Genomic DNA, 11,028 nt, shown 5'->3' on the forward strand with positions numbered 1-11,028 from the left:
CTTGGCTTATCTTAATGAGGGGTGTGTTCCAGCAAGAATAATGTCAGAATAACAGCTTAAGGCATCTGGAACATTTCTGGTGCAACCTATTTCTGCATGTAGTTGGAGTTTTAACACAGCTTTGTAAAAGTTGCTGCTGTTCTGTAGTTAATTTTCCAGACTGCAGTAGTTCAGACCTTAACTAGGAGTTGCACTGGGCATGGTTTTTTTCCTCTGGTCACTTAATTTAAAATACTCAAAAGGCAAAATGGTAGCCTGTGTTTTACAGCCGACATGAAAAAATAATGGTTATCTTACTGCAGTCTGCGATGTAAGGATGTTGTTTCAAAGGCAAAATCCGGTTCACAATGGTCCCAGTAGGAGTTCTGCCATTGACTTAAATGGAAGCAGAGTTGAGTAAAAAACCGTAGAATAAGCAGAGAAGTGGTTAATGCCAAGGACAGGATCATCAGGGAAGGTAATTTTATCTCCCTGGTGTTCAAAGGGTATTAAGAAGCAGAAGGATTTAAAACAGAAAACACGCTAGCTTTTGGCTGATTTGACCTAATCCCTTCTTTATTTCAAAAATATTTCTTCTATAGAAAAAGTATTCTCTCTCCATTTGGAAACTGCTTCCTCCGAGCCAGCTTGGATCTCCGTGGCAAAACTAAAACAAAAGGGTTTCCAGGACCACCCTCTTGCCAAAGAACAGAAGGCTGAAGAGCAAACCTCGAGCAAAGTTGATCAAGAGGAGGTAGAGTGCCAAGTAAAGTTACCTGGGGGTAAATCCTTCACCAAGAGCTGCTGTGCAGTGCAGCAGCTTTCTCACCATTGGTGTCCTACAGACAGCATTCACAGATCTGCTCCAGTGCTTCTGCTTCACTGCAGAAGATGTACTGAAGGTCTGGCTTCTCCACTGACTCTTGCATATATTTCCTCTGCAAGCCTTAAATTCCTGCTCAGTGAGAAGGAGAGGATAACTTGCTTGCATGTGCAGTGACCCTGTATTTGTAACAACTATCTTACTTCTTGTCCTCTCCCTCCCTAACTATTCCTGTCTGGCCTTTTCTGCATTTCCATAGTTAGATTTGGAGATGCTACCAGAGTTCTAATGGCAAGCTTTAGGAACACAGCTGTCTGGCAGGTTTCTTATTTGCCTTTTCTTTTTCTCTTCCTCCTTTTCTAGCAAATCATCTGTGGTAGTGAGAACATACAGAAGAACATGCCTTCTAGCTTGAGGACTCAGGAGAAGAAACCACAAATGAAGACCAGTGTGTGTGCTGCAGCAGGTATTCTCTTTCAGCCACATCTTTACATAATGGGTATAATTTACACCAGTGAGTGGTAAGAGTGGTAGGGAATGGAGAGTGGTGATGCACTGGAACAGGCTGTGCAAGGAGGTGGTTGAGTCACCATCCCTGGAGGTGTTCAAAAACTGTGTAGATGTGCTTCTAAGGAACATGGTTTAGTGGGCAATATTGATAGTAGGTGGATGATTGGGCTATGTGATTGTAGAGATCTTTTCCAACCTTAATGATTCCATGATTCTATTCTTTTGAATAATCAGCATACTTTGTATGAGGCCTGTTCAGATTGTAGTTTGCATATAAGTCGTATATGTGTTAGGTCATGTGTTTAATTTCTATATGCACTGGTTTTTCAGCAGAGAAAGCAAGTGATGTGCTTTCATCTCCACGGCCTGTTCATGGAATGGCATTTAAACAGAATGGTGATTTATTACTGGCAAAGATCAATAATAAAAAATATCTTCCAGGAAGCAGTTGAAGTTGGATAGTGTCCAGAACAGCACAGCAAAAAGGTCGGGTCTTCTAGACCTCCAGTCAGCCAGGAAATACTGATGGGAGTGGAGTTGTTTAGTCTACAGAAGGACTTAATTTGCTGCAGAGAGGAAGCTCATGCCCTGCATGAGCTTAGAATGCACTGGGGAGGCTGAAAAACTTCCTAACAATAAAGAGTACTGATACACAGGAAAGGATAAGGTCTTCTAGATAGTTTGCAGTTTCCATTGCTGGATATGTTCAAGAAGAGGTTAGATAATCACTCATCAGGAATAATACAGGTAAGAGTCATTTCCGCCCCTGGGAGAGCAGAGGTTGAAAGGCCCCCCTCCTGCCCTATTAACTCTGATTCTCTGTATGAGAAATGCAAGGGAAGAGTGTGACTCAGACGCTGTGACTCACATGCCTTTTTCAGGGCTACTGCTGGGCTGCAGCTTATACCTCCCTGCTCACTCAGTGTGGTGCCAAGCACGCTCCAGCGAGGTACAGATAAGCCAGTTCTTCCGCTGTGCAAGCATCTTATGTGAGCTGAAAACTATTGATTTCAGATGCTGCCTAAGAAGATAAGAAATGCCTCAGTGTGTCAGAGGAGTGGCTCTGATCCAGATTCCTGTTGCTGACACTTTCACTACAAGGCCACTTTCCCCTTACAATCCACAGCACCCAGAAGTCTTGTTATTAGAGATACTAAGGGGTTACCATCCCTGCCTCTTCCCCATGGTAGCTTTTATAGGCCATTTATCCCTTTCTGAGTTTACAAGTGCTACAGAATGAGCTTTCTCTCTTACTCCAGGCAGCTGACCAGCTGAGGATGTGCACCTGCAGGGAGACTCTATGTCTGTTGCTAGTTGAACTATGGGTAGGGGATGAAAATACCATCTTTTTTAGAAAGCATTCTGTTACAGGCCAACTTCATCTCACGGTTTTAGTTGCAAAGTGAGAATTTTGCTCAGATAAAATGGCAGTCTTCCTTTGAAAGGCTGTCCCAAACAGGCTGGATTTCTGCATTGAATTATCCGTGTCTTGGAAGCCATGCACCCTTCAGCAGAAGCCCAGAACTACACAAAGCGTGCTGCTACTCATCTAGAAGAACTCATCCCGCCTGTGGGGCCTTGCAGCAGAATTTTTCTGCACCACCTCTTCCCAAGAACTGACCTAGTTTCCTGATAACCAAGGACTATTTCTCTCCTCCAGGGACAGCATTTTTGGGGTAGTCTTCCACTCCTGGAATGTCAAAGAGAACTCTAATCAGTCTGATGTTGAAGGGAAACATCACTCCTTAACTACTCAGAAAACCACACTTTGGAAACACTCAGCACAATCAGCACGTGAGCAGGAAGTTAGGAATCCCAAATGTAAACTCTCCTCTTCCTATTCAGTTCCCATTAGCACAGCCAGCAGTTCACCCAGTTGAAGGTGCTGTTGGTGGAGGGGATTTAGATTCAGTATCCAGAGGAGATACTTATTTGGATTTTGTTTTTTGGCTTACGTTAACTTGAGCAGTTTTCTTCTCCCATAATACATGGCTGAGGCCTTGTGTACAATTCTGCACATTCTGTACGCAGCAGCAAAAGCCAGGACAGCTCAGTGTCAGCTAAGTTTGGAAACAAATTCCAAGAAATCAGATACTTATGCAACTGAGTGCGTTTGGTTTGTTTTGCTGTGTGACAGCCCGTGCCCACATGTTCCATAACCATGGGAAGGCTACCCAGCTTGCCTCTTCTCTCTTTCACTTTGCTTAAGCATGGTGAGGTTTGTCTCCCGAAAAGTGAAAACCCATTTTCAAGATTTCAGTACACTTAAATTCCTATCTCCTCCTAGATGCTTTCAAAAAAATGTACTGTGCATGAAGAGCTGCAGCCTGGTTTTAGTGGATAGCACAATTCCTCCATTATTCCTAAGTATAGCTTGCCTCCTGCAAGGATAGCACTGAGTCAGGGCTGTGAAAGGAGACGTCCTGCATAGAGACATGGAGCTTCCTTGGCTTTGATCTGGAGTGTGGCTGGTGAAGCTGATTGACATTTTTCATTGATTTAAGTGTGTGCAAGATCAAGCTTCCTGTACTTAGAGTTGCACAAGTCCCTATGTGGCCTCTGTTCTTGTGCTGGAGCACAGCAGCCTCATCTTGCCAGCCACATGCCACACACAGGCTAATGGGGTACTGAGGAAATGTTTGAGTTTTCCCAGCTTGACTTGGACATGAAAATAATGTCCTGTATGGGTTGAAAGGGATGGGGAGAGCACAATGTTGAAAGACTTGTGAATCATATCTTGAGAAATGTGAGCCGTACCTGTGATGCCCCATGCCAGGCTGTCTGAAGTGATCAATCTTGAAAATTCTCTAAGATGGAGGGAGGATGCCTTCTATAAACAGTAACTCAAAGCCATACAAGGAGCCCTATCTACAGTCTTTTGCCCTTTGTGAGGATGACAGGCTTGTGTTAGGCTGCAATTAAAAGGAGCACCTAACTCTTCCAGAATCCCACCTTCCTGCATTTGACCTCTATCTAGTATTTAACAATATTGCTGAAGCAGAATTGAAGACCATCTACCAGTTTCTTATAAGCCTTCAGTGAGCCTGGGGTGATCCTTGCCCTGCAAGTATTTTGCTTCCATTTTCCTTCATACTCAGTAGTCTTATTCCCAGATATTCTTGCCAGTCACAGAGCAGAAGAAGCCAGTGGAGCTCCTTGCTTGGCACTGTCATGGCAATTAAGAGTTTGAAAAGATTAAGAAATGAGTTAGCCCTGATGATGTGTTGTAAAAATGCCTGGGACTGCAGTCTTCAGGTCTGAAGAATTTTGAAGAGCATCCTCATACATCAGGGGCTAGGCACTTGCTGCTAGTGCTGAGGAGAAGATTCTTTTGCAGACAGCTTTGTCAACTAAAAGCTTGATACAATTTTTTCCATGGCAATAGCTAGTCCTAGCCTTCATTGTAGCTGGACCAGATCGTGCCAGTGTAGTAATTTCTTTGACTTCTATTCTTGAGTCACAGACATTGTGGGCTGTAAAATGATTTTCTTTCCAGAGAACAAAAATATTATTGGCAGAAAGTGAGTTTTTAACTCTCTAGCCTTCTGATGAGTGATGGCTATCTTCTTGTTGGCAGGTAAAGTTGGACCTATTGCTCAGGAAGCATCTGTGATTCCTGCTGTTGAAAAGGAAACAAGACACTCTTCTAACCTGCCAATGACACCATGCAGTCCTGCTGAACCACCCTGGCTATCCCTGGCCAAGAAGAAAGCCAAAGCATGGAGTGAAATGCCCCAGATTGTACAATAGCAAATGACGTGGACATCCTTCTTTGCACCGTCAGTAGCTGCATTAACTCCATTTAAATCCTTCTTCACTGTGATCATTTTTCCAAGAAATTAGAGCCTTAGAACTTTTGTTCAGACTGCTGTATGTGAACATACAGTGAAGAAATGCCACCCGGGGCTCAATTTTGAAGTATTAGCAAGCAGAGCATTTTGTACTACCAACTACTAGGAAAACTTGATCTTTATGTCATACACTTACGTATTTGACTAAAAGACACTGGTGTTCTAAGAAGATGTGCTTCAGGCTTTTGAAATGTTCCCCTTGCTAAATATGTTTTTAAAGTTTCCATGAACGATGTAGTGTTCTGTGCAATGTGTTTTTGGCTAAGGAATTAATGTATGCTACAAAATAGGTATGATGCTGTATACTGATGCATCACTGTGACTCATGGGCATTGATGTCATCACACTTGTGTGTAATGGCCCGCTTTTGCTTCTGATTGTTAATGGACCTATTTTGTGATAGCTGCGGGATGCAAACAGCAGCACTGTGAGTTGGAGTCATTTTGCCTTTTGGATGATTTGAAATCACAATGCTGCAGGTCTTGTGCTTTGCTCAGTGATGCCAGGTGGAATGACCAAAGGCACATGCCTCCTTTTCTCTCCCACATCCTAGAAAACCATCATGCTCTAGCATCCACTCTGTTTTTGGTTGTCTGTTTGGAAATCTGGAATAATCTACCAAAAAAACCCACAAACCAAACCCTCAAAAAACTTCTTCCTTTAATTATGGCAAAGAGTGGTTTCTTTTTTGTAAGATTCATCAGCAAACCCTCTCTCTTAAAGAGTGGCAGCGGATGGAAACTTGTTGCTACCTGGAAATTCACAGCATGTGTTCAACAAAGGCCACTCCATTTTCCATGTTCTTGTGTGATAAAGGAGCTGCTTTCCCCAGTGAGTCATCCACCCTTAATTGGTAACCCAACATCAGACTAAAAATGCCATCATTGAAGGGAGCAGGCTATTGAAAGAAAAGCTTTATAAAATGATGTTAGTGGCTTAAAAGCCAATGGCACCCAGTGGTCCTTTTTGTGTTTTCTTGCAGGATTGCACATTTAAATTCTTGTTTACAGTCAGTGCAAACTTTGAAGGCTGACTTGGCTGATGGGCAGTTTTTAGTTGGAAAGGTGGTAGGTATTTTTGAGGAAAAAAGTTAGGACTAATTGCAAAACAAAAAAGAGGTATCACATAGGAAGACTTCAATCTTCCAGTCTTGGCCCAAATTTAAATATATAGATCACAATAATCGCAAACAGTATTAATTAAGAGCTAGATTGTGGACTCTTCTATATAGGTGAAAACTTACTCAAGTAGGCACACTGAAGCTATAGATTCTGTTTGTTTCGTACTGACACAAAAAAGACGAAGAGTTTCACTGCTGGTTTGTTAATCCAGGCCTATTTTATTACTTGTTTTCTTTCTTTTAACAGCAATTTCTTCTTTTGCAAAAAGAAGTATCTGAAGTATCTGTATTCCTCTGAAGCCTTTGAGTGTGACATAAATGGACATACTCAGCTTTGATTTCTGAGGTTCTGTCCAGCTGCCACCCCATCAGACCCTTACTGACCCCATGTAAAATACATGTATTGCCTTATTCAGCAAACTCTTCTCTTTCAGTTAGTGGGACTTGTGGTCCTTTCCCTAAAGTACCGCAAATGTTACTAGAATCCCTGCCCTGTTTTTGCTTTTGATCTTGTTTCCATTATGTTTGGTATGTACAGATGCTTTTGTAATCCTTGTCTTGAAGGAACCCCTTTTGTATTCCATTCTCATTTTTATTTTACTATTAAATGTGGTTGTCAGTGGTGATGATGCAATTCCTTGGAAACAGTGAGCAATAGATGGCCCTCGTTTGGAAAGGAAGGAAAGGAAACTATAAGGAAAAATTTAAAAGAGGTACTTGCCTAATATGTACTCTCTGTATGGATATAGTGCATAGATCTTGTCTTGGATGACTTTGTGTGGTCTGGCACTGATCAGCACAGCTGGTCATACTAATAAGGTTTCCTAAATCTATTTAGGAATGTAAAACATCATCAGAGGGCCAACGGCTCCTTTTGTTCTGGGGCTGCTGCAGCTCCATAGGTCATGGCCAGCTTGCGCTGCTGTGATGACAAGAAACTTTGTGAATACTCATTCGAAGGGATTTCAGAGTTACTCACCAGCCACTTGGGGTTGCTTTCAGAAAGAAGAAAGGAACATGAGAATCATGTGATGCTGCATTTAGTATTTACTTGCCTTCTGGGTTTCTGAAGTTATTTTATTCCAGTTTCTTTCTACAGCCAGGAGGACAAAAAGCTTGGAGAGGAAGAAATCAGAACTAGACTCATGTAACCACAAGGTGAGGTTTTAAAATCAACATTGAATCACTGGTGATTTACTGATACATTTATAAAAGCTGACTGTTGCATTTGTGAGGCTCCGACTTCCCATTGCCCACTTGTAGATTGTAGGTGATGGATGAGTGCAGATAACTACCATAGTGAGCTCATTCTGCATGGTTTAAGAAAACGAAAAAGCAAAAAAACACCAAAGCAACATGATCACTTACAAATACAATCACTGCTTTTGGAAATTAGCTGCCTCAAAGTCACTGCAAAGTCACGTTGCCAAGAGTGTAACTGTGAGGTTCTGTGGCTCAGGGCCTTCAGCAAGGGATCTTGAGGGCTGTCCCTGAGATGCCCTGCACTCAGGGCTGGCACTGGGCTTCAGCTGGCTTTGGTGCTCCTGTACAACAGCAGAGGGTGCTAGTGCCATCCCCAAGGAGAACAGGGCTTCTGGGTGTTGCAGAAAGCAGATTCCCACATGCAGCTCGCTATACAGTATCACAGCTGGGAGACTGGAAGCTTTGGTGAAAGTGGAGGAGACAGAGTGAGGTGTGTTGCTGTTTGTGATATGATGGAGGTTTTGGAGCTATGAAGTGTGGGAAAAAAAATGCTTTATCACAAGGAGTCACTGAAAACTGGTGCCACTGATAGGAAAAGGTAGCGAGTTCAGTTGTGTGAGGAGGCCATGCAGGAAGATACAGGACTGTGTCCAGCAGGGAATCGCAGCTTAGAATTTTAGTTCTACTGCTCAGAATGCCTGCTGCCTGGCTAAAGGTAGATCTTCATCCAGATACAGGATCTGATGTTTTTATGGGAGAGATCACAGATACAAACAGCAGCTTGGCATGCACCTCACTGGAGATTATGGAAGTTCCTCTTACTGTAACAGTGACCTACAATGAATCGGGCTAAAAGAGACTGCTATGTTATCATCCAGCTGTGAATCAGCTTACAATTAACTGGGCTTGCAGGCAAGTAGGAATTAATCCATTTAAACAAAGAAATAAGAAAATAATTCAAAAGACCTCCAAAGCTACGCACTACTATCAGTACTCCAAAACATTTTCATTACCAGAACGTGGCTTAGCATCTCCTTAAATATACCCAAAGAATCAAAAACCCCTGGATATCACGATGGAGCCAGTCCTCATTTCAATGACCATGGTTTAGAAGGTCTTGGAATAGTGAGGAATGACTGACCATTCTGAAAACTCTGCTGTCCTGTTTCCTGCTGGGACAGAGAAAGTCCCCTAAGCAGCAATAGACTCTTTTTAATTGCTTGAATTTATATACCTATAGATTTAATATTACAGTAGAACTTCTCAGCTTAGAAAGGTTGAGCTTGTCCCATTTGCTCAGTTAAGTGCTTTGCAGATCAATACAGAAAAGGCATTAGGCATACTTTGTCCTTCAGAACTGTTACTGGAAGGATTCTAGTAACCACAGAGGCAATTAGCTGCCTACAGAGTCAGACACTTGTCCCTCTTTGTCTTTTCCTCTAGTGCATGCTTCCCTACCTGCATTTACATTGAGCTTCCCCAGTTTGACAAACATCTCATCATTTTCCACTGAAATGTTGGCAATTAAGGTGTGGAACCCCTCACATTTAGGTAATGCTGACATCTGTTTAGGATTTTGGCCTTGGTTTGTTGCTTGGTACACTTGCATTCTATGCGCATTTTGGCTTGTACTCAAAGAGTCATTATTCATTATGGGGTGTTGCTGTTCTTACAGCCCGTCAGTTCTTGCTACAAAGGTTGGGTGCAACCTTTTTTTTAAAACAAACAAACAAACACACACATTTTATAGAAATAAGCAGGTGGGATAAACTGCAAATTCCAAACTTGGAACACAAAACCATGCGTCTTCACAGATCAGAAAAGCTGCTCAGGTATTTCCAGCTGGATGAATGAAGGGGCATGGCAGGATGAAGGTGAATCTGTGGAAGAATGATGGTACAACTCAAGAAACAAAAGGCTCACAGTGGGATGCTGCAGTGCAGCGCTTGCAATAGCAGAGCTGTGCAACATAGCTCCTAAGAAAGGAACAGAGCCAAAGTTCTACAACTTCTCCCAACTTGAGGGGCAGATTATTGGTTATGGAAATAGTGAGATGCTGTTATTGTTCCTATTGTGTGAGGAGGGATTTAAAAATAAATTCTTTTAATAGCTGTTTTCTTTAGAGGCAGTTCAGAAAAACCTACAGGCTGTTGATGTAACAGGATTATTGTCCACCAATTCCTACACTGATCTATGAGCCAACCTAGTTCCAAAACTACAAGTAGGTATGAAAGCCACTGAAGTCATGGAGTATTTCATTAATATAATTTTGTCTGAAATAGAAATGAAAAAGCAGAAAGAAGGGACTGGTACAAGATTGCATACCTGTCAGTGTTAGCAGCGCTGCTCTGCTTAGAAATCTCCTTAACCTATTTTGTTAAGCAGTTACAGTTGATACTCCATTATATTTTCCCTACTGTCTTATTCCGGCCTCCAAATTAGTTTTAACTTACAGGTATTTTTCCAACATAGCAGGGTGAGGTTGAGCGTTCCCAAATTAGAAGCTTGCCACACTTCTCTGGAATATGTTTCTGTGGCACTGAGGTAACTTTTTCCCAAATTACACAATAAGGCCGTTGTAGCAATGGCAGCAATGTATGGGAAGGGGTCAAAGTCCTGGGGCTGTGTTGTGTTTCCATAGAGCTGCTCGCAGCAGCCTTCCTTAACGGTGCCATTGGCACTGGCAGAGCGAGCAAGCAGGAGATGTTGCTGGCTGCCTTCTATAAATGCGTCACTCCTGCTGGCCTAAGTACTGGCTGTACATCGCTACTGACATGGGCAAGTGAAGAAAAGCAACAGTCACTGAGAAGCAAACAGAGGGGAGATGTGCCCCCCAGAGGGTCAGCTTGTTATCAGTTGTGCATGCAGGAAGAAACAATTTCCACGGGCTTCGTGAGCTGTGAAAGTGCGTTTTATTCACATGGGAGTAAATAAAATGACTTCTCTGTCATGAGTAGATGCACAAGTTAGGATATATCTACATAAAACCAGAGCTGCATTTTAAACAAAACAGGCACTCACTCAGCTTGGAGCCTGAATCACACATATTGCGAAGGAGGGGAAAACACATAATTTGTAACATGATGGAAAGCAGAGCAGCAAGGTCCTAGGCTGGAGCAAGTGAGAATTCACCCAAATGAACAGCTATGGGCACACAAATAAAGGAAAGAAGCTGCTTACCTTCAGAAGGCCTCAGGTATGCAGAGAACTCCAGAAGGACCCCCCTCATATCTACTGCCAGCCCTTAAATGAGGCCTGGGAAGGGGTGGATCCTGGCTCCACACATTCTGGTCACTCATCTGCATTGCATGCACCTGAGCTCCCCTGGGTTGGCCCTGCCTTCCCACCAGGTGCTCCATCACTGCTTCAGGGTGTGACTTAGCATTTTCACTACAGCATTTCATAGGCCAACAGAGCTCTGCTCAAAAATCAGTGACCTGATCTGTATTTGCATGGAAGGAAACCAGAGGTGCTTGAAAACAGAGCTTCATTTTCTGTGTTTCCATTTTGTGTTTTCCATCTGTGTTTGACAGAACAATTTA

The 11,028-nt window shown here is 42.7% G+C and overlaps 1 protein-coding gene across 5 annotated transcripts in view; it reads left to right on the forward strand.

The window, feature by feature from the left end:
* KIAA1210 (KIAA1210 ortholog) overlaps positions 1 to 9,340 on the forward strand; it is a 55,442-nt gene extending 46,102 nt beyond the window's left edge. For 3 of the 5 annotated variants that reach the window (XM_048959779.1, XM_048959780.1, XM_048959783.1), the window contains 3 exons: positions 582 to 733; positions 1,166 to 1,268; positions 4,890 to 9,340. In XM_048959779.1, the coding sequence (XP_048815736.1) occupies positions 582 to 733; positions 1,166 to 1,268; positions 4,890 to 5,062 (428 nt within the window). In that variant the 3' untranslated portion in view covers positions 5,063 to 9,340. The remainder of the gene's footprint in view (positions 1 to 581; positions 734 to 1,165; positions 1,269 to 4,889) is intronic. The other 2 variants (XM_048959781.1, XM_048959782.1) reach the window with 1 other exon arrangement.
* The last annotated feature ends 1,688 nt before the right edge of the window (positions 9,341 to 11,028 follow it).

The sequence above is a fragment of the Lagopus muta genome, chromosome 13 (genome assembly GCF_023343835.1).
Source record: "Lagopus muta isolate bLagMut1 chromosome 13, bLagMut1 primary, whole genome shotgun sequence".
NCBI lineage: Eukaryota > Metazoa > Chordata > Aves > Galliformes > Phasianidae > Lagopus > Lagopus muta.